This window comes from Spermophilus citellus, assembly GCF_964194105.1.
Source record: "Spermophilus citellus genome assembly, chromosome: 16".
NCBI classification, from domain to species: Eukaryota; Metazoa; Chordata; class Mammalia; order Rodentia; family Sciuridae; genus Spermophilus; species Spermophilus citellus.
Genome location: NC_138196.1, coordinates 26,746,404 through 26,770,374, shown reverse-complemented (window position 1 = coordinate 26,770,374; position 23,971 = coordinate 26,746,404). Strand labels below are relative to the sequence as shown.

Genomic DNA, 23,971 nt, shown 5'->3' with positions numbered 1-23,971 from the left:
TAGAATATATTTAAATAAAAATATCTTAAAACAGAAAACAATGCTTCAATATATTCTTCTGCAAGTTTGAAAAGCTGGAAAACAGTCTACATTCTTAACAGTTTTATTCAAATTTACTTCTTGTTCTTTTCACTTTTATTCATCCTTTTTATGTATAAATGTGCCTGTTAGATGTGAATACATTTGAGTACATTAAAACAGATAAAATTACCACTATTCTTTAAACTATTGCCTTATGAACTTCTTAGCATACAATGGAAAATATGATGCACAAAAAAAAGCACATAGATACTTAATGGAAAAAAATCAGCATTAAATAAAAATTCATTTTTTAATATATTTAAGCTAGTTTCTAAACAGAAGCATTCAATTAAAATGAAAATCATTTTTCCTTACTGATAAAAACAACTTTCAGAAATAATTTTATAGTCACACATAAGAAATACAGTGTGGCATGCATGATTGCAGAGAAGTTGTATGCTACTATTAAAAAATGCGTTATTTACCTTTTTGTTCTTTGTGAAGAAAACACTAAGTATTTTATTTAATTAACTGAAATTATACTCACGGTTTAAAATTGTTATGGCCAAAGTAGGTCTTGAGGCAAACAATATGCTTTTCATTGGGTTCTGGCAATAAAAGATCTTAAAATAAAACAAAATAGGCATTTCTGTTCAAATAGAAATACACTAAATAAGAGGAGGAAGGAGTTTATTTCATTGGCTTTTTTTAAAGAATAAATATAGTGGTAGGTTTCAGAGGTTACTGTTTTAATTCCAACTTAATTTGGTTCTTAGAGTATAAGTAATGACTTCAGGTAAATACCTTGATTTTACTAAAGTATTAAAATTTTGTTGTGGTTCAGACTTTACCAGCACTGCAAAAAAACTAATGTTTTGGAAATCCGCTAAGTTTTTAAGATCTAACATCTAGAATCCACCATAATAAGCAATATAACAATCCATAATTTATAATTTATAGAGAGAAAACCAAACATATTTCGACAAATTATAAGAAAACAAAGAGGAAAACATCTATCAACATATTCATATATACTTTCCACCTATAAAATGGCTTTAAAATTTTCATTTGTCAATGATGAAGTCTGAGTTTACTAAGAGTGCTACTTTATGAGAATAACCCAAACTTTCCATAATATGCTTATTTGCACTTACACAGAAAGTTCATCTAATATATTCTTTGTTAACATACAGTCTAAAAATAAGTCCATTTTGTTCCTTTATATTGTCCTACTTATTTAAATAATAAGATCCTGAAGAATAATGCTACATATCCATACATGTCACTCACAATGATCTTTAATATAAGTAATTGGCAAATGATTTTGACCATCATTAAGATCCAGATAAAATATATAATTCAGTATGAAAAAAGTAAATATATAATTCACCACATCCACTGAATGACACAACACTTCTATTACACATTTTTATAAATAGTAAGACTCTGCTTTATGGAGACAAGAGCACTAAGGAATTTCATAGCAAGTTTAAAGGAACTAATAATTATATGTCACAAAGTCCCTGACCTCCAGAACACATGTACTCTAAATTAAAGACAGTGGTGCGGATCAAGAGACTTAAATAAAACACACTTCAGTGCTTACCCTCATCTTCTTCTTCCTCTTCAATAGCTTCATTTTTATCATCATCTTCTTCTTCAGTAGAAAGTCTCAGATTTCTTTCCATTTCTAAGCATTTAGAATGAATTGGTTCTACCATGCCACTATTTAGATTTTCTAAAGACTGAAAGTTTAAAAGAAAATTTAAAAGCAAAACCACTGACAGTATCAAATCTTTTTCATCAAGCACAAAGAAGTATTATTAACAGAGCCTACGATTTTGTTCAAAGCTGGCAGATGTGTAAGCAATACCACAAAAGAACATGTGTGCTCCTCTATAAATATGTGCTTAAGAATGGTTTCCAAGGCACAAGGCCAAAGATGGAATACATCCAGCATAAACAAGGTTCATTAATAGCATACAATAAACTGCCCCTGGGGAAATCTATCATAAATTTTGAATTTGGATAATTTTAAACATTTTTTTCTTTCTTGTATTTAGATGTTTGCAATTCCAAATTGATAAATATAGATTCCAATGCTATTTTTGTAATAAGTTTCTCTATATCATATGTCAGTCATTCTTACTGAATAAGGATAAGATTTAAAACATAAGCAAACAATGAAAATGTTTTTGCAACTATTGAAACAAAAAACAAGATGGAAATAATTTTAGGAAAGAATATTATGTATGTGAAAAAAAATTATTTGGCTTTATTCTGGTTCCACAATATTAGGATCATCTATTTCAAAATTATTTCACCTATGAAATTTTTTACAAAGAAGTGATATGGAAGATTTCATGAAACCATTAAAACTTCCATTTATTATTATTTTTTATAATTTTAACTAAAGGACTTTATTTATAGACCATATAAACATACACAGAAGTATGAATTGAAAAACACTAAATCTGTTCTTGGCTTGTATGGTTTTTCAGCCCTGTGAAGAGTTTCTTGTACTTAGAATGTTACATAATTGTAGCAACTTCATTACTGTGGAAACTGGTTTAGAATCAGATAATAGTTTACTTAATCAAGTGTCCTTTAGAAAGAATAGGTAACTTTTCCAAAATTTTAAACATACCTTAAGCATCTCCATTTCTAAATCTTCATCACTTTCAATTAAGTAAGATGAATCTTTTTCATTATCAGTGGGAGACAAATGCTTTAAAAGAAAGTATTTCAAACATTAATTTCCAGTATAATCGATCTATAACCTCTTTCCTACAAAATAAAGTTTCCATATGCTAGATAACTGCAGATATCTTCCTCTTCTCTATTCAACAAATGTATTAAAAAGGGGAGAAGGTGGGCTGGGGTTGTGGCTCAGTGGTAGAACACTCGCCTAGCACGTGCAAGGCCCTGCCTTGGGTTCAATTCTCAGCACCACATAAAAAAGTGTAAACAAGGGCTGGGGATGTGGCTCAAGCGGTAGCGTGCTCGCCTGGCATGCGTGCGGCCCGGGTTCGATCCTCAGCACCACATACCAACAAAGATGTTGTGTCTGCCGAGAACTAAAAAATAAATATTAAAAATTCTCTCTCTCTCTCTGTCTCTCATTCTCTTTAAAAAAAAAAGTGTAAACAAAATAAAGGTATTGTATCAAACTACAACTAAAAAAATAAATATCTAAAAAAAGGGAGAGGAAGAAGGATAAATGAATAAAAGGAAAAAAAAGAAATACAGCAAGATAGACAAGTTAGATAAACATACATAAAATAAAATTCCTGTTCTAAATAAGAGTACAAAGTTCAACTGTGGTTAAACAACATCAAACTGTGTCTCCCAAACATTTTAAGTACAAGAAACTCTTCACAGGGCTAAAAAACCATATAAGCTAAGAACAGTAATTATTCTTTTATTAAATCTACTGATTTTTTTAAAAAGATACAAAATCTGGGGCTGGGGTTGTAGCTCAGCGGTAGAGCGCTCACCTAGCATGTGCGAGACCCTGGGTTGGATCCTCTGCACCACATAAAAATAAACAAAATAAAGGTATTGTGTCCAACTATTACTCAGTGGTTGAGTGGCCCTGAGTTCAATCCCCAGGAAGGAAGGAAGGAAGAAAGAAAGAAAGAAAGGGGGGGGGGAGGCAGGGAGGGAGGGAGGGAGGGAGGGAGGGAGGAAGGAAGGAAGGAAGGAAGGAAGAGAATCTGCCTCCAAAATGCATATTTAAGCTAGAAGTGGGATAAGTATAGCCTTAATTGACCTGCCAATTTTAAGCTTTAAAAAAAAAAAAAAAAAAAAAAAGTCTTTAAAGGAAGTATTTTACTAGGAGATAAAAATTCTTTTACTTTTTAAAATGTGGTGCTGGGGACTGAACCCACTGCCTCACATGCACTAGGCAAGTGCTCTACCACTGAGCCAAAACCCTAGCCCTCTTTTACTTTTTAAATAAGGTCTTGAATAAATAATTGAAAAACTTGAATGAATGAATGAATAAGGAAAAATGCTAATAATTATACAATAAAAATTATAACTGGTTTAAAAATAGTCAAGAAATATTATCACAATTCTATATATGAAAAATATCACTTTAAAGTATATATCTAAAAATAAATGTCTAGAAAATTAAAGAGTAATACAGATGCTAGCAAAAAATGGTATTTCCCAAAGGAGGAAATTGCTTTCTGCACAAATGATTGAAATGAGAATAGCTGAAAAGCAATTTTAAAATAAAATATATCTACATAACAGAAATGATTATTAATATAGTGATCAAAGCAGAGAATTTCTCCAATTTCATTTCCATTAGAAAAATGAGGCCATAATCCTATTAGCAAGCTTTCAAAATCTAAAATCTTATTACAAAAAATGTATAAAATTCCAGAGAATATGGACTTCTTAACTAATGAAAAACAAATGAGAAATTAAGGGGGGGAAAAACATTTTACTTATGTATTTTTATTTGGTGCTGAGGATCGAACCCAGGGTCTCACAAATGTGAGGCAAACAATCAACCGCTGAGCCACAACCCCAGCCCCAAGTACCTGACTTTTAAAGATGATAGTAAGACATGTCAAGCAAAAACATGAGGTATTTACTAAAAACTTTACCTAGCAGGTAAACAAACTCTGTATGAAATAAAAACTACCTAAAAGTCAAGTTTAGAAGAGTAAACACTAGCAGATATGTAAAGAATACACAAAAAAAACAGATACTTATTATATAAAAAAAGAAAAAGAAAAAAAGCATAAGAAATTATAAAATAGAAAATTACAACAAATGTCTATTGATACTATAAATTTTTTCCACTATACAGTGCTATTTATTATACTAAGTCCAGGACAACAGCTGTGGCTCACAAACCAAATACAGCCCACTGTTTATATGTAAAGTTTTATTAAAAAACAGAAGGCATGTTTGTTTACTTTTGTCTGTGGCTATGGTCACACTACAGAATTGTCTCTATGGAAGAAGTGAGTAGCCGAATGTTCCATAAAGTGTAAAATATTTACTATGTGTCCATATAAAGAAAAAAGACAATCCCTACTAATGAATAAACAAAGTGTTTCCTCCTTATTTAGTACCTCAGCAGAAAGGTAAGAAACATCATTAAGAGGAGATTCTTCCTGAGCCTGTTGTTCCAAAATTTCGAGTTCTTGATCTGTAATATCTAATGACATCAAACAAGTTCTTTCCGTATTTTCTTTCAATTTATTGTCTTCTATTCCATCTTTAAATCCATCTTCTTGCTTTACTTCATTTCCAAGTACATCTTTTCCATCATGTTTAACTAAATTATCAAGTGTTATATCCCATGGCTCATCTTTAGTTAAAATTTTATGTTCTCTAATTTGTTTCTGTTGATGTCTACCAACAGTTGAATCTTCCAATGATAATAAATCAAAGCTACTGCTGGGCCTCAGTTCAGTCTCGGTGTTAGAAGAACCAAATATCATCTTCTTCAGTGAACATAGATTTTCTGAAATATCCTTCAAAATTATAGAAACCCTAAAAAATTTTTAAAGAACGATTATTCAATTCAATTGCATTAACTATACTAGCAAGCTTTAAAGCTTTTAAACTGACCTTCTGCTAGAAGACCCACTGGATAAAGTTGCTTTTCATCCCCTAGTCCCTCGTGCCCATGTAAGGATAGGTGGTAGGCACTCTCTAGCACAGCAAGGTACTTCTGCATCTAACAACTGACTTGTATGCTAAGAGTAAACAGTGTTTGATAATCAACTTATTTATGCCAGCTTTACTTATTTGGGGGGCGGGGGGAGCACGGTAACTAATTCAATTAACTATAAAGTAAGTCAATGAAACATGACCACATAAAAGAAAAACTATTTCATTAAATTCTGGGTTGAACACATGGAAAGACCTAGCAAATTTCTTTTAAAAAGAAAAAAGTTATCTGATAAACTATAGTCAAAAATTAAAATATGAAGGAAAATTCCTAGGACTGTGCACTCAGATGGCTTCAAGCATCTTAATTTTTCTCTCCAATTTAAAGAAACTGAAATGAGAAAATGTAGATAATATATTTTGAGTATAGTCTGAACAAGAAAGACCCTGAAGAACTACAAACAGCAGGCCTATAATTAAAAACAAACAAGAATAAACAAAAAACCCTTGGTACATACCAAAAAATTGGGAACAAATATATTAATATGTTAAGTTAAAAGCAAACTTTTATGATCTAATTTTATAGCTAACTTTTTCAACTCACTGATCAATTAATTACTAGTCCCAAATGCAAATCATAATAGTGCTTATGCTACAATTTAAAAATGATACTTTTTGCATCTTCAAAATTATCAAAACCGGACACATATCCTTTGAAATATAGAAGAAAAATTTCCCACCAGGAATTATTTCTATACTGAAAATTGTATCATTAATAGCACTTCAAAGTGGGCCTAAGCTTCTAAGCAAACTCTACATTAACACAAACAAAATCATCAGCAAAATTAAATCCAAAAACTAAAAACATTTTTTAATATTTATTTTTTAGTTGTAGTTGGACACAATACCTTTATTTTATTTATTTTTATGTAGGGCTGAGGATCGAACCCAAGGCCTCACACATGCTAGGTGAGTGCTCTACTACTGAGGCACAACCCCAGCCCCAAAACATTGATTTTAAAATTATAAAATTCTCTAAATCTTATAAAGAATATTTAGCATTATATACAACTATTAAAAATATTTAGGTCTGCGGTTGTGGCTCAGTGGTAACGCGCTTGCCTAGCATGTATGAGGCACTGGGTTCGATTCTCAGCACCACATATAAATAAATAAAATAAAGGTCCATCAACAACTAATTTGTGTGTGTGTGTGTGTGTAGAGAGAGAGAGAGAGAGAGAGAGAGAGAGAAGAATATTTAGCATTATACACAGCTATTCAAATTGAAGAACTGTCTATAATAATTTAGTAGGAACAGTTATGTGATACAGCTTAATTATTAAATGTACAGGATGCTGTAATATAAATATAGCAAAAGTGGCACAGATCAACCAACCAATAGATTGGCTCATTTATCCTGCACTAATCTCAAAAAATATTTCATACAAGGTAATTTAATATTTACTCTAACAAATACCAAAGGCCATTCTGCCTTCTTTAATAGGACATAATATACACCCCTTCTTTCTTGGGATTGTTATCATGCATTAGTTGCCTGTGGACAGCCTTGGCATCCAGCAGAATATCAAATACATAACAACAATAAAACAAATAATGTATTGAATTTAAATCAATAACTCTGCAATACTATATTCAGTGAACTTCCAGGTTCTACTGAAACATATGTTCCCTTATGCAATAAACTTCAAACTTCTTTAAGAGTTTTATTTCAAATTTATTAAAATTTGGCTACTCCTTCATAGACTGCTAACTATCAGTTGTAGCTGCTGTCATGTACATATCATTCTTTATTCATATCACTGTCATTTTAACTAGAAATCCAAGGCTGTCAGACTCAATCTATAAACAAAAAGCAAATGTACTCTGAATGCAGCCTATTCACTCCACTGGAAATGCAGACAGTGAGTCCAACTGCATGCTTATGGCAGGTATTTTGGCTACTAAAAGGCCTTTTTTGCTCCCTCCTAGTTCTGAAATATAATCTGAATAAGTTATGTTTTACTGAAGATGTATAACAAAGAACATGAAATAAGAGATTTGATTAGTTATTGTTTTGACACTAATTTTTTTTTTTAAAGAGAGAGTGAGAGAGGGGAGAGAGAGAGAGAGAGAGAGAGAGAGAATTTTTAATATTTATTTTTTAGTTCTCGGCGGACACAACATCTTTGTTGGTATGTGGTGCTGAGGATCGAACCCGGGCCGCACGCATGCCAGTCCAGCGCGCTACCGCTTGAGCCACATCCCCAGCCCGACACTAAAATTTTATGAGACCCAATATTGCTCATTGTTAAGTTTTAAGAAAATCTATTTAGCTTTGGTGTTATGAAGAAAAGCATTAAACATATGCAATTTATCTTAAGTAGATATTTTAACTGCCAGTACAAAAATCTGAAAGGTATATAAAAATCAGATAAAAGATGATTTTTCTAATTTTATAGAAAAATATAAAAATGACAAAGAAATGGATTTACTAGTACCTTTACTCATTTAAAGGTTATATTTTTTCAAAATTCTCAGTTACCTAAAAACCACCAAAACAACTTCTTCATAAGGGAAAAAATGACTTAGAAATTTGAATTTCTATGCTACATTCTTTAATCTTTTAATCAAAATCTATCACAAATCTTATCCAAAAAAGAATACATTAACACTGCACTTTCCCAGAGTCAAATATTTTCTATTTCAGCTAACCGCTTCACATTTCTAACAAATATCTTTGCCCACAAAATACATTATTACATTGTTCACTATTCAAGAACATTCCTGCTTTTAAAGACTTAAGAAAAAAGTAATTCAGCAATTAAGACCAAAGCAAGGTTTGGTTCCAAAAAGATTTAGCTACATAGCACCTGGAGTCTAAGGTCTATTAATCTGTGTAGAACATTCAATCCAAGTATCTCAAGTTATTTAGTGGTTTCACCATAAAACAATTTTTAAACTTTGTATACCCTTTATTTTAAATAGTCTGACAACTAGATAAGAGTCTTAAATAATAACCAGATGATAACCTATTTTATTTAAAGATTTCAAGTGATCAAACTATAATTAAATGCTCATAACAGAAAAAGACAACTTTGCATCAAGTATTTTCCTTAATATGTGCTTATTTTATTTTGCTTTAACAAAAATACAAAAGTAATTTCAAAAACATAATTTGTTCATAAAATAGCCTATAAAGAAGACAGAAAATCCTTAGACGTTTGGATGTACGAATCTATATATAAATCCACCTTTATGAACAGTCAATTCTTCATATATAGGAATGAGAATAAATGTAATTGATAAAAACATATTTAACCTCTGTAAATTTTCCAATTTTCTGCAACTGTCAGGAAAATGCTTAGCCAAATACATCATCTCCTCAGAGATTGAAGTCAACTGTTTCTTTACTTCACCAGGTGAGATTTTCTCCTCTAGGGAAAAATAAAAATCAATATTCATTTTCAAACTGCAAAACAGAAATATTTATTCAGCTACTTCATTAAGTAGTATTAGGGCTCAGATTTGTATATTCTTTCCTTAAACTAAATTCCAACAAAAAAGACTATTCATCTCCAAATCATATCACTTTGCTTCACTCATCTGCACTATTTCTAAATTAGAAATCAATACAGTAACATGAGGGCTGATACAGTTTGGTAAATATAATCTCTTCTAACAGTCATTCTTCATTGCCCTCATTACCAGTCAAAACCAAAATCAAATGCAAGACTTTCTAATCAGTAATCATTTTCCAAATTATCAATTTCATTATATCTCATTTTCCATCAACAGCACAAAATCTGTTCTCCTTTCCCCAAACCTTTCCTTTCTTAGCATTTTTTCATCACAACTTCCCTTGTCCTTTAAAAAGTCTAGCTCTAAAGCATCTGACATTGGGCCATAAAACCTGTTATTCCTGATTGCTACAATTCTCGACATCTCAAAATCACATGCCTTTACTTGTTGATTTTAACACATTGTTCATTAACTGTCTTTCCCTCTACAATTATTCCTGTGATCATTCCTTGTGATTTCAGCATTCACAGACATGGTCCATCCAAAAATGTGGCCTTTTCCACTCCTTGACATCTCCATTTCCAATAATTTTTCTTCAGCTGACTTCAGCCACCTATTCCCTTAAATATATCTTTGACCTTGTAATTGCCAATAAAATCATCACTTCAATAGTCCAAGTACACATCAATAAAAATATAAAAAAGAAGAAAAAATTCAATTATAAGTATTCCCCATGAGCACCAGCATGACTTTCTTTCCATACAATTATTTGACACTTTCAGAACCAAATCTATTGAACCTACCACCTTTTCCATTATTCTCCTAGTCCCACTCCATTGTCTTTCTTTTCTTACTCCCATTTTAGTAATCATTCATTTGATGCATAGACTCTCAACATCTTTGCTCTCCTGCTCAATGGTACTTATTTGGCAAAACCCCTATTCTAATGAAATCCAGCTTTTTTATCTACACCCAAGCAGAAGAATATAGATGAATATAAAACACAAAGAGAATCACTCAGTTCACTTTAAATTCCTGGCACAGATCTATAGTTCCCACTGGAAAGATGACCATTTGACAACTTTTCCTTTCTCTTTGAGCCTCCAACACCCGCTTATCCTTCCTTTTACTCAAGAAATAGCTTCACCTCTAATTTCACTAAGAAAATAGAAACAATAAGAGGACTGACTACTTTAACCTCCTACTCTCCAAACCACATATTGATCTGTATTCATATCTTTATTTTCATTTACAACAAATACCCTTAAAAGAATTGTCCACACTCACTGTCTCAAATTTCTCAATTTTCGTCTAAACTAACTCCAACTAATCTTTCACCCCTATCAGTAAAGTAAAGCTGCCTCTGGAAATGTTACTAATGGCCTCTACTTTACTAAACCTAATTGTTAACCCTGCATCCTCATCTTGCTCAAACTGAAAACTTCCTCCTACTTAAAACAGTTTCACCTGGCCCCTGAACGCCACAATCTGATACTTCCTGCATCATTAATTCCCCTTCTCAGTCCTCTTTGCTGCTCTCTTATCTTCCTCATCTAAGTGTTGGAGTGCCCTTTGATGTCAATACCTCTTCTCTTCTTTATTTCATTAATTCCCTTTAAAAAAAAATCGTAGATGTAGATGAACAAAATTCATTTATTTTATTTGTTTATTTTTATGTGGTGCTAAGGATCAAACCCAGTGCCTCACACATGCTAGGCAAGTGCTCTGCCACTGAGCCACAGCCTCAGCTCTCATTCATTCCCTATTTTCTCATCCAGTTTCATAAGTTACTTCTCCAACCTCAATCTTTTCCCTGAACTCCAAAATTGCATTTCCAACTAAAATATCATATAAGTATCAAAGCGATTTAAAATTTATCAAGTCCAACATTGGAATCTAAAATTTGTTCTTCTCATAATCTTCCACTATAACTGACCTTTCCATTTATCAACTGATTCAACCAAAATATCTTGATTGTTCTTTCAGTCTTGACTCTTAGAATTCATCTACAAATACTTCACTAAATATTCAAAAATCTACAGAATCCACCACTTCTCACCACCTCTCTTTGCTACTAGCCTAATCCAAACAATTATCATCTGTTATCTGGACTATTAAAATGGTCTCTGAGCCAACCCAGATGCCCTTCAGTGGATGAATGGATAAAAAAAAAATTGTGGCCTCTCATCCATATCTCAAATTCTGTTGATAATACCAATCTACTAAATGTAGTTTGACATATCCACATCACTCAATACAAAGAACTGGTAAGTTAACATTACTTCTCATTTGGGTTTACTATCATAGTCTCCCAAAGGGAATTCACACTTTGACTTTTGCCCTCCTACACTTTGTACTCTATAGTTCAAATTTTGTTTTGATGAGTTTTATTTTGAAATATAATGTTTTTTCACTCCTGTGTTTAAAATCTTCAATTACTCTTGGGAGGAAACGTGAACTTCTTAACACAGTCTGTCTTCTTTCCCTTTTCTGCTTCTCCTATATTACCCCATTAGACTCAATATATTTCAATTGCTCACAACCAGCATGATATCTCTGATCTCTAACACTCTGCACCTGACCTTTCCTGGGTCTACAACACTTTTCCCTTTCTCTTCAGGTAGCTAATGCCTGCTCATATTTAAGGTCTTGCCTAAAACATCACTCTCTAGGAAATATTACTGAATACCTCAAAATATGTTCATCATGTTTACACTCAAAAAGTTCTGGATTTCAAAGCCTTCCATATTTCAGATTAGAGAAGCTCAAGCTGTATTAAAAACTCTCTCTACAGCTGCATATTGTACTATTATCCACATTCCAAACATAGGGAAAGAGATATACCCCAGGTCACACGACTGGGATTCCACCACTGGTCTACATAACACAAAAGCATGCTCATCCACTCCACCTAACTCTTTATGCAGTCACTGATCTATCACAACATCTAACAAGGGCACTGAAGTTGAGTGAAGAAACACAGCAGAAAGAATATGACAATTTAAACTAGAAAAATATAAAGCATCTTAAACATTTTAAAGCATTATACATATAAAGCATTTTAAATAGTTATAGCAAGGATGCATAATCTCTAGCCTGGAGGAAAGTTTTTTGCTTTGGTGATATTATCAAACCTACAAGTCCCAATTCCAACAAATTTCCAACAAAATTCCAATGCTACAAAACAAAAGTGATAAATGCTGCTCCACCACAAGTAACATACCTAAAACTCTAATCTTTGATCTTGATAAATCTCACCTTCACATCAACACTGCTCAGACATTTGAGAAGTTCTAATATTGAAAAATACTTTTACAAATATCTGAATATTGGGGGTTTTTTGGGAAATAAATCTCACAAAAAAAAAGAAAATTCACCTTTTATCTTTTTAGATCATAACATACCTTTATTTGGAGCAAACATGTGCATAGCACTATCCAAAATTTCTAATTTTCGATAAATAATGAGACCAGCCTACAGGAAAACAGAAAAACAGGTGCAGGTTAAAGATAACCAAAATAAAGGTATACATCTCAGCTTTAGATAAATCCAAAAGTATGATCTCCAAAGTACCCAGAATACTGAATTTAACCCTACTATGGTACACAAATATCTTCATTTAATCACCATTCCATTTGTAAGAATGGAGAAAGTAACCTGCCTCGGCCTTAAAATATAAGTTTTCGTTTGTTAACACTCAATATATGAGCAGGTATCATATGACTTATAAATACAATTTAACAAAATACATTATAGTGAGAGAATCTGCTTTGATTACAGATATCTACTTCCTTCCATTTCAATAAATCAGCTGAGAATGTTAGTGTATGAGCAGTTCTCCTTCTAAGAATGGTTAACAGGAATAGTCAAGTAAAATGATTTTTCAAAAATGAAGTTGCTACAGAACTTTTGATAGTTTGAAAAGTTTTTTTAATTTTTTTTAAAGAAAAAGTATCACCCTATTACCCTGATAAGAAAAATCAAATTATTTTTCTGGTTACAAATTAAGCTTACATTCCTAAAAATAGATGCAAAATGGGAAACAATAAATTCATCAACAAATGAAAGTATGAATTAGGGAAAAAGAAATTAACTGTGGAACAAAATATATTCCTCATATTAAATACATATATACAAATAATGCTATCTGTAAAGATAAGCTGAGATTTGACTATATATAAACTTGTACTAATAAAAATATATCTAACAGAAGCAGCAAGTTAAATTTGGAGGCAATTTTTCTAAATTTTTGCCACAGTTTAAATATAAGAAATAAGGCCAGTTTCAATATAGAAAATGTCTTGCAACTATTCTTATTCTGAATTGCTATAAGCAATTATTGAATACATCACCATTTGTGCGTTCCAAGCCTGAGCTCATTAGTCTTTCATGATTTCAGCAAGTTTCACATTTTTTCTATATACAAAATACACATTATTTTGGCTTCATGACAATGAAAATAACTAGTACTGAGCAATGTATTGACTGATACTTGCTAATTAATACCAAGACTTAAGTTTCAATTCATGAAAACATTTCTTGCTGCCAAACTGATATTAATAATCTTAGTAGAGTTTATGCCTCTTCCACAATAAAGTTATTCTAAAGTAATTTATGCTAAGGTTTAAAAAATACGTAACAACCTAAAAATCTTTAAGTACGTACATAAGCATCAGTGGCTGCATATAGTTTCTGGTCCTCAGTGAGAGGAAAATTACTCCAATTGCTACAGCGGATTGATTTGTCTTTCAGAAGCTGTTTACCTAAGAGGTGTTTAACCAGACCATTGAGGCTCCAGGTCTCTATACATTTCAGCTAGAAGTAATAAGAAAGCAACATAGGAAAAATTACTTTCTTCTATTATCAGATATTCCTGAATACCACCACATGACCAGGCCACAAATAAACAACCCTCAGTAAATTTTCTGTCACTAAAAATCTCATTTGTAGTCTACAGTATAAGAATTTAACTCTGGAATTTTGCCAATATAGGTATTAAAATTCTTGGACTTTACAAGTATTGTTCATGGGGGGGGGAAAGCCCAATAGTTTAGTATGCTTTCCACAGCCCAGCCAAATATGAGAATTTAATGACTTCATTAATAAAATATGTGAAATACAGGAAGTGGAATTAATGGTCAAACTTCCACTCAGAGAATTATATCACAATAGCTACTTTATATTCTCTCTTTAAAAAAAAGTTATTGGTACAAATACTTTTTTAAAAAACTTAAAATAAATATTTAAATTTGCAATAGAAAATAAAGTCAAACAATAAAGAATTGGGGATAAGAAAGAGAGGAAACTTAAAGAAACTAAGTACTGCCAAAATGATGGATTAAAATTGAAGGTTTCATTATGGTACATTCACTCAGAACTTTTGTACTCATACAAAAACAGTACATAGCTTAAATTATTTTTTTAAAAACAAGATACCATCCACAGAGAAAAACCACAGTATCGTCTTGTTTATGAAAATAATGCACTTGTTATTTCTACCTTTTCATTGGCAACATCTGTCAACTCCACAAAACTCTTCAATTTGATGTCAAAGTCACGTAGAAGTTTCCACTGATCTCCTTCAATTCCTACACCTGCCTTTTTAATTGCTTTATTTTCAAGCAACATTTTTAATCCCTGGGGAAAAACTATAACATTTTGTTATTTCCATAAGTTCTGTTAAGTATAATGGATTTATTCTCTATTTCTTACACATGCCATTTGTATTTTTAAATGCTTATGTTAAGTTTAAATTCGGAAACACATTCACCTCAAGTATTTCTTTTCTTGCCTAAATCAAAAACTCCTGATTAATAAATGGTAAGAAAAAATGAGTGTGAGTACTCTGCTAGAACCAACAGTGTATTACTGGTCATCCAGATCCTCTAAAGTTCATTTCTCTCTTCTTTAAAACAGAAAAAATATCAATGCTTCACAGGGTGCTATGAAAATTAAACAGGAATATGAGTGAATCAGATGGAAACTAAATAGTTAAATAAATGTAAGATGATGAAAGAAGTACCAGGTAATGAAAGAGTTCAATTTTACAGGGATAAAGTTAACATATTACAATTATCAGCAATATAAAAATGAAACAAAGAAAAAGAGATAACCAACCTGCCATTGATGAAATGTGAAACAAGTAACATTTGCTTTCAGACACGCACAATTGAATTAGTGCAACTCTGCTTAGTTTCCCTTTACTGTATACTGGCGGCCATTCCATATCAAATCCTATCACATCTCCATCAGACAGGTTCATGCTGGGGGGTGGGGGGTTTTGACCGGAAGAACAGTGTAAGTTAATTGCATTAAAATTTTAAACAATTGCAGAACTAAAGACATCATTTTAAAACTAAATGACAAAATCTAAAAGACAAACCATATAATGGGAGAAGATATCTGTGATACATACAACTGATAATAACCAGAAAATATTAAAAGTTCCTCAAAATATTATTAAGAAGCCAGGCATGGTGGCACACCCTATAATCCCAGCAATTCAGAAGGCTGAAACAGGAGGATCACAAATTGGAATCCAGCCTCGGTAACTTAGTAAGACCCTAAGCAACTTATGAAAGGTTGTCTAAAAACAAAAATTAAAAGGTGCTGGTGTAGTTCAGCATTAAAACACCTATGGGGAAAAAGGAGGGATGGAGGGAATGAAAAGACAAATAAGATAAATAATCCAGCAGAAGAATGGAGGAAAACAGCAATAGGCAATTCCCAAAAGGAAATTCAAATGGCCAATAAACCTAAATAACTATATGAAGATACCAATTTTCTCTACACTCTTTCTCATGTATCGGATTGGCAAAAATTAAAGGTTCACAGTATCAAATGCTAAGACAAACAAATATGGGTGAGACTGCTCATTACTGATGAAAATATAAATTGGTAAAATTCTTTTGGAAAAAAACTTTGACAGTTTCTAATTGAAAATGTATAAACACTATAACTTGGGAATTTTTTGTTACAAATATATGAAATTCTTACACATATACAAAGAGACAAACATGTTTAAGTATGTTAATTGCAACATTGTTCCTACTAGCAAAAAATTGGAAACTAAAGTTCTGTCAATCAGAGAATGCACATATTGTAGCATACTAAAACAATAAAATATCATATAAACATCATATAAAAGTCAAAATGGAACTACACAGATCAATATGAAAAGTTCTCAAAAACAATGTTGACTGAAAAAATACAAATACATAGTACACATACAGTTTGACAACATTTTTAAATGTTTTCAAATGGACAAAATAATATATATTTGAGAATATAAAATACTAAAGTAGTATAAAAACTATTGAGGAAATGCTGACCACTGAGCTCATAATAGATGTTATCTCAAAGGGCACTATAAACTGTACCCTGACTCAACTCTCCTAAACTGGTTCCCTTATCTGACCACACAATAACAATTTTGTATCTGTGTCCTATCTTTCTCTTGGCACTGCCTCCTTGAAACCCTGTGGCTTCCTTGGCTGTCTTAACTCTTTCTTAGCTTTACTTTAACCTATGTACATCATTATGTGAAGTACAATGTGTGACTTGAGTGTTACAGATTATTAGTAATTAAGATTGAAATGAAATAAAATGAAATAAAAGAACTTTCAGTGAATTAAAGCCAATAAAAGTGATGTACACTGTGAATTGATTAAATAACACTAAACTCAGAAACTAAATCAATTGGAAGTTGTAGAGCATATTTTTGGAGAGAAGGGCATTAGGCAGGAAAAGAGCTCCATAAGTCTTCCTAGGCTATCCTTGAGACTTTGTAAAATACTAAGACAAGCATGTGCAGACTGAAATTCTATGAGTCTAAGCAAAGAACTACTAGTAGACTATAAATTGAATAATTCCTAGGTATTAAGAGTTAAAAGATTCCAAAAGAATCACACCTTTAAATGGCTTAAAGTACCCATAAGAGTTAAGGGCTTAAAAATATAACTTAAAATATAAAGTTGATCTTTAAGTAACTTAACTATCTGACAATCAAAACTCCTTTCTTTGAAAGACAACAAAATCAAACAAGGTAAAAATGACAATGCCTAATCAAAAAAAAAAAAAAAAAAAAAAAATTAGAAGTCATGAGAACAGGAAAGTGTTGTCATAACCAGGAGAACAACAGCTCAATAGAAGAAGGAAAAAAAAGGCCTAAAATAATGAAATTGAGACAAGTAAATTAAAACTGCTATTACAAATATGTTTCATATGTTCAAGAATATTTTAAAGGCATGAATATGAGACCCAAAATGGTAGATATATATTTTTAAATGGAAAGTAAAATGAAAAGTATAACAACCACAATAAAAAATTTATGAGATAAACAGATGAGATACTACAGAAGAAAAAAATAGTGAACTTAAAAGAAAGCAAAAGAAACTATTCAAACTGAAGCACAAAGAGGAAAAAAATCAAAAGAGAAAATAGAAACAGAATTAAGCACTCTAACTTGTGTATCAGGATGCAAGGAAAAAATATTTGACGCAAATTTTCAAGTATGATAAAAGCAATAAACCCACAAATCCCCCCCCCAAAAAAAAAAAAAACAAAACAAACAAAAACTCAATGAATCCAAAGCAGGATAAATACAAACCACACTATACAAAGACACATCATAAATTGGGGGAAACCTGTGATGGTATAAATCTTTTTTTTTAACAGCTATATTTATTATTTATTCTCATTAGTTATACATGACAGTAGAATGTATTTTGACATGTTATACATATATAGAGTACAACTTCCCATTCTTCTGGTTGTACATGATGTAGAATTACATTGGTCATTATATTCATATGTGCACATAGGAGAGTAATGTCTGATTCATTCTATTATCTTTCCTATTCCCATTCCCCACACCCTTCCATTCATTTCCCTTGTCTAATCCAAAGTACTTCCATTCTTCCCTACCCACACCCCTTATTGTGAGTTAGCATCCACTATCAGAGAGAACATGCTAACTTTGGGTTTTTGGGATTGCCTTATTTCACTTAACATGATAGTCTCTAATTCCATCTATTTACCAGCAAATGCCATAATTTCATTTCTTTTTATGGCTGAGTAGTATTCCATTGTATGTATATATGCCACAGTTTCTTTAACTATTCATCTGTTGAAGGGCACCTAGATTGGTTCCAAAGTTTAACTATTGTGAATTGAGCTGCTATAATCATTGAGGTGGCTGTGTCACTGTAGTATGCTGATTTTAAGTCCTTTGGGTATATGCCAAAGAGTGGAAAAACTGGGTCAAATGGTGGTTCCATTCCAAGTTTTCTGAGGAATCTGAATACTGATTTCCAGAGCAGCTACACCAATTTGCAATCCCACCAACAATGTGTAACTGAATATTTTCCCCCACACCCTCACCAACATTTATTGTTAATTGGTATTCTTGATAATTGCCATTCTGACTGGAGTAAGATGGAATCTCAGTATAATTTTAATTTGTATTTCTCTAACTGCTAGAGATGTTGAACACTTTTTCATACACTTGTTGACAGATCATATTTCTTCTGTGAAGTGCTTGTTCAGGTCCTTTGTTCATTTATTAATTGGGTTATCTGAGTTTTTTGGTGTTAAAGTTTGTTGAGTTTTTTTTTTTTTTTTTTTTTTTTTTTTTAGTTGCCAATGGATTTTAACTTTGTTTACTCGGATGTGGTGCTGAGAATCGAACCCAGGGCCTCATATATGCTAGGCAAGTGCTCTACCACTGAGACACAACCTCAGCTGCATTGAGTTCTTTTATATATATTGGAGATTAATGCTCTGTCTGAGGCACAGGTGGCAAAGATTTTCTCCCATTCTATAGGCTTTTTTCACATTCTTGATTGTTTCCTTTGCTGTGAAGAAGCCTTTTAGTTTGATAGATGGTATAAATCTTAAAAGTGACCACAGGACAGGGGATAAAAAAACAAAAAACAAAAATTCTGCCTTGTCTCTTATAAAGCAAATACAATTCATCAACACCCTAATTCTTCAAATCATTTATATGTTTTGATTTCAGATATGATATACTATAGCAATGTCAAAGGTAGCTAGTGAAGTTAATATATAAAGAATTTACCCTCTCTGTGAGTCTAATTTAATTCAATACAATAAAACCCAAAGGACTGGAGTGGAAGTGAGGACAACTGAATACTATTTCTAGATTACATCTATCACCAGAACATTAATAAATAGCTTAATTTATTTCTTTTTTTTTAACCCAACATGTAACAGGTTTTTTTGTTTTGTTTTGTTTTTTTAAAAAAAGATAGGTGTAACAACTTCAAAGAAGATGGAAGAAAGAAGGAAGGGAAAAGGAAGATAGAAAAGGAGACTGAGCAAATTATGTGCATGTGCAAATATAGCAGGATGAATCCATTATTATGTAAAATTATGATGCACAATTAAAAAAAAGAAAAAGAAAGCAGATCTGATTTACTTCCTTACTACTTCTGCTTACAAAATATTTCAAGAGGTTTAGACTGAAAGATTACAGTTCCAATTTGCTTTGGTTTAAATATCACCTCCAAAACTCATATGGAAATTTAAACCTCAGTGCAACAATGTTAGGAGAGGTGGCTAATAAGAGTACTCTGCCCTCCTGAATGGATTAATAATGTTATCACATGAATGGATAGGTTATCAAGAGAGCAGATTTGATTTAAGTTTAGCTCCTTATGCTCTTTTCCTTTCTCTGTTCACTTGTTCTTCTACCATCTTATGACACAGTACAGAGGACTCCACAAAATGCCAGTGCCATGATTTTTGACTTCTCAGCCTTCAAAACTTGAGAAATAATTTTATAATTTACTCAGTGTGTAATAATTTTGTTAGAGCAACTATTAACAGTACCAGCAGTCATTTCTGATGTTCTTTTTAAGGATCACTTGGTGATACTGTCACTAAGCAAATAAGAGAACCAATCATAGCCATTATTCAATATTACGATGTTGATATTTTAAATAAGGTTTTATATTATATTACTCAACATTTAGAGGTTGAATAATTTTTGCCTTTTTTCTAAATTGCTTATGAATGAACAGATATTACAAATTTAATTTTCATAATGATTTTATTTTTATTTAAAAAGTAGACTAGAACTTACTAATACTCTATATTGTAGAATTAATTTCCTCTGGAACACATCTCAACTATAAAACTCACTATACTCACAAATATTAACTAAATAGTTATTATCTTCTAAGGATGCAAAAATCAATGAAATTCAAATCTCTTACCAAATATCTTCTGATAGGAAAGAGCAATCACTAGCTTCATAGCTATATATAATAGATCCTGTGAATTCTAAGAAGGGAAGATCATCTTCAAAAACACTCTTCAGAATACATGCCTTGAGAAAAATAAAATTCAACACAGATACAAGTAAAGTTCATATTAAATAATAAATGTTCACCAAAATAATAAAGTCCACTGAGTGGTAGAACACTCGCCTAGCATGAGTGAGACACTGGGTTCGATCCTCAGCACCACATATATATAAATAAATAAAGGCATTTTGTCAATCTACAACTAAAAAATATTTTTTAAAAATGCTGATAACTGGTTGTCAGAACTTAATTCTAGAAGGTCTTAAACTGGCTTCCCCCCAAAATTCACCAGTGTTAGTGTTTCTAAATTATCTGAATTCAAATAAACTACTAAGGCCAACCATGTAAACTGACATAAAGGGGGAATATACAGTAAAAGTTCTCATTTTGTAAAACCCAAGAAGTTCTCATTTGTAAACCCAAAATTTATTACTATTCACCTATTCTAAACTAGATGCTGGTTCATTCACACATCAGAAACACTAACCTAAATAATTACCTGAAGTTTACAAGTGAGGGTTGACTCATTCTACAGCCAAATTTAAATTAAATTCCCCATCTGAAAGAATAATCAATAAATAATATACCTTTCTTTCTTCTACAGTACATTTTTTATTCTGCATTGTCATCCATTTAGGAAATTTCCGCTGCTGTGGGTTTGTTTCCAGCTCTTTTTCATTCATTTTTAAAATCCCTAGTTGCAAAAAGAAAAAAAAAAAAAAAAAAAAACAATGACTTAGTGAATAAATGCAAATCCTTGAAAGAAAACTCAAGAGAGAGTCCTGTCAATGAGACAAAACTGAACATACATAATTAAATTATCACATCTAGGCCCAAGTATAATATATAAATATAATAGTTTCTATTAACTATACATTAAGTATCTCTTTCTTTTAAAGCAAGTGGGTCATTTTGAGATCTAAAGTTCTGGCAATTTCAAAATTCTATTATTCTACAACTTTAATCCTTTCAAACCTTTACATCATTAACAAAGAGAATTCTTGGGTGTATGAAATATTAAAAATTTTTCAGCCAGATGCTGTGGCACAATGCCTAAAATCCAAGAGACTAAGGAGGCTGAGACAGGAGAATCTCAAATTCGAGACCAGCCTTGGCAACTTACTGAAACCCTGTCTCAAATAAAAAATAAAATGGATTGGGGATGTAAACAGTAGTAGAGTGTCCCTGACTTTAATCCCCAGTACAACAATAACAAAAAAAAAAAAAAATCTTTAATTTTCTGTACAATTATTATCTACAATCAAAGTAAACTAAGCAAGACCATTAGATTTATTCACAAGTATATGTGAAAATCTTCCTTTTAAAACACAGAACAGCTCTTCTATATTAAGGATTTTTTTTTTTATTATGTCCTTTCCTAGAAAGTGTACATTACCCTAAAACTAAGAGCTCCTTAGAAAAATTTTTTTTAAGTGTTACTAGTTTTGAGGGCTCTCTACAATGTAAACAAAACTTAAGTATGGTTAAAGTAAACAGTGAATGAGCAGGGCACTACACCTTGTAATCCCAGGGGATCAGGAGCCTGCAAATTCAAAGCCAGCCTCAGCAATTTAACAAAGACTTAAGGGAGACCCAGTCTCAAAATAAAAATTTTAAAAAGAGCTGGGAATGTGGCTCAGTGTTTAAGCAAGCACCATGGGTTCAATCCCTGATACCAAAAATAAAAAAGAAAGCTGTGAATGAGAAAAAAAGACTATAACATGTTCTTTTTGCTAATGGATCCATACCCTGATGTGACTGACAATAAATTGAAGAAGGCTTATGTTCTCAGCAACAAATCGCAACTTTACTTCATATTAACTCAACTTTCTAATAAAGGGGTAGTAGTTTTAAACATACTCCTAAAAATTCTCATGATGAAACATATTAAACAATCAATAACTACTTAGAATTTAGGGATGGCCTGTTATATTTGAGACTATTTAGTAACACAATCCCTATCCCTAATTGCCCCTTTCCCAAAGCATGAACTAAAAACTGAGAATACTGAAAATGTATGGAACAAAACAACTTAAAACAATTACTTTACCAAACTTAAATTTTCCACACAAAACAAAACCCATCACTCTTATGCATTGGGATGGAAAGAATTAACTATAGGCTTGTAACTCAGGCTTGTAAAGGAAGAGGAGAAAGAATGAAAAGAGCTCAACCAGGGGTCCTAGTAAACATGATAATTACCTCAAGTCAAATGGTATTTTTAACCTGTTAAGAGTATTTTAGAAGAAAACTAAGGAGTCCCCATTTAGAAAATGTGATTAGCAAGGGAGAGCTCAACCATCTAAACTGCTTATTGTAAATAAGGCTGGAATTACAGATTCTAAATATATAACTGGAAAACGAAGGGTAATGAAAAAAGCTGTGTAATTATGAGAATATAAACTCAGAATTCAAAACTGCCTTTGGGCAATGATTTTACACGTAATACTCAAAACTTCTCTGTTAATTCAAAACCATGACATCTCCTAATACAGAAGAAAGGGACATTTTTCAAATCTGTTTCTCACTATTTGAGACTCCTTCAAAAAAACAACATTCTTAGGAAAGTTTGGGATTGGTAAGATCTATGATTCACTGAATCAGAACAGACAACTCAACTCTTGATGTTACCATATTCACAATAAGCAGTAGCATAAAATGTGCAAAATATATATGCTTTGTACACCATAAAGCATTTTACAGATGTTAGTGGTTGATAAGATCCTACTTTCACAAATTCAAAACCCTTGAAGAAGTTAAGTTTATCCCAAATTGTATATATATGATCTCTTCTTAATCTTCATATATATGTTTATAAGGCTGGAAAACTAGTTTCTGCTATACTCAAGAGTAGATCACTGGGGCTAGGGATGTGGCTCAAGTGGTAGCGCGCTCGCCTGGCATGCTTGTGGCCCGGTTCGATCCTCAGCACCACATACAAACAAAGATGTTGTGTCCGCCGAAAATTAAAAAATAAATATTAAAAAATTCTCTCTCTCTCTTAAAAAAAAAGAGTAGATCACTGGCAAAATGACAAGTAAACTAGGTTTCAGAAAATAATGCAAACACTATAAGAACAACCAATAATCTTGATATTTTGAGTAACTCATTTACACTCTCAAAACAAAAATAAACCTTAAAAACTCTTACCTGTGACTAAGTATAACACTAACATCATTTTAATTTGAATTGTCTAATTTATATCTAATATAAACCAGCCTCTTTTACACACAAAATTTGATCTAGATATTTCCAGGTAAAGAATTTGAAAAGTAAATTTGTTTACAAATCCAACATTTTTGTCAAGCTTACTTAGATCTTGGGGCATAAAAAACACAGAAAATTAAAGTTGTAGAATAATTTGCAATAGAAAATCTTTTAATATACATGAGGATTTAAATTCTTCATCAAACAAAGGTTATTGTTGAAAGGGATCAAAATCTCACAATAAAAAGAATTTTATATTC

General features: G+C 31.8%; 1 protein-coding gene across 1 annotated transcript in view; it reads right to left on the bottom strand.

The window, feature by feature from the left end:
* WRN (WRN RecQ like helicase) overlaps nt 1-23,971 on the bottom strand; it is a 170,722-nt gene that overhangs the window by 124,056 nt on the left and 22,695 nt on the right. The window contains exons 2-12 of the mRNA XM_081268993.1: nt 21,092-21,198; nt 20,415-20,527; nt 15,295-15,440; nt 14,677-14,825; nt 13,843-13,992; nt 12,582-12,651; nt 8,978-9,092; nt 5,115-5,538; nt 2,669-2,749; nt 1,628-1,766; nt 569-644 (exon numbers count right to left, since the gene is read on the bottom strand). Coding sequence (XP_081125119.1) covers nt 569-644; nt 1,628-1,766; nt 2,669-2,749; nt 5,115-5,538; nt 8,978-9,092; nt 12,582-12,651; nt 13,843-13,992; nt 14,677-14,825; nt 15,295-15,440; nt 20,415-20,527; nt 21,092-21,187 — 1,559 coding nt within the window. The 5' untranslated portion in view covers nt 21,188-21,198. The remainder of the gene's footprint in view (nt 1-568; nt 645-1,627; nt 1,767-2,668; nt 2,750-5,114; nt 5,539-8,977; nt 9,093-12,581; nt 12,652-13,842; nt 13,993-14,676; nt 14,826-15,294; nt 15,441-20,414; nt 20,528-21,091; nt 21,199-23,971) is intronic.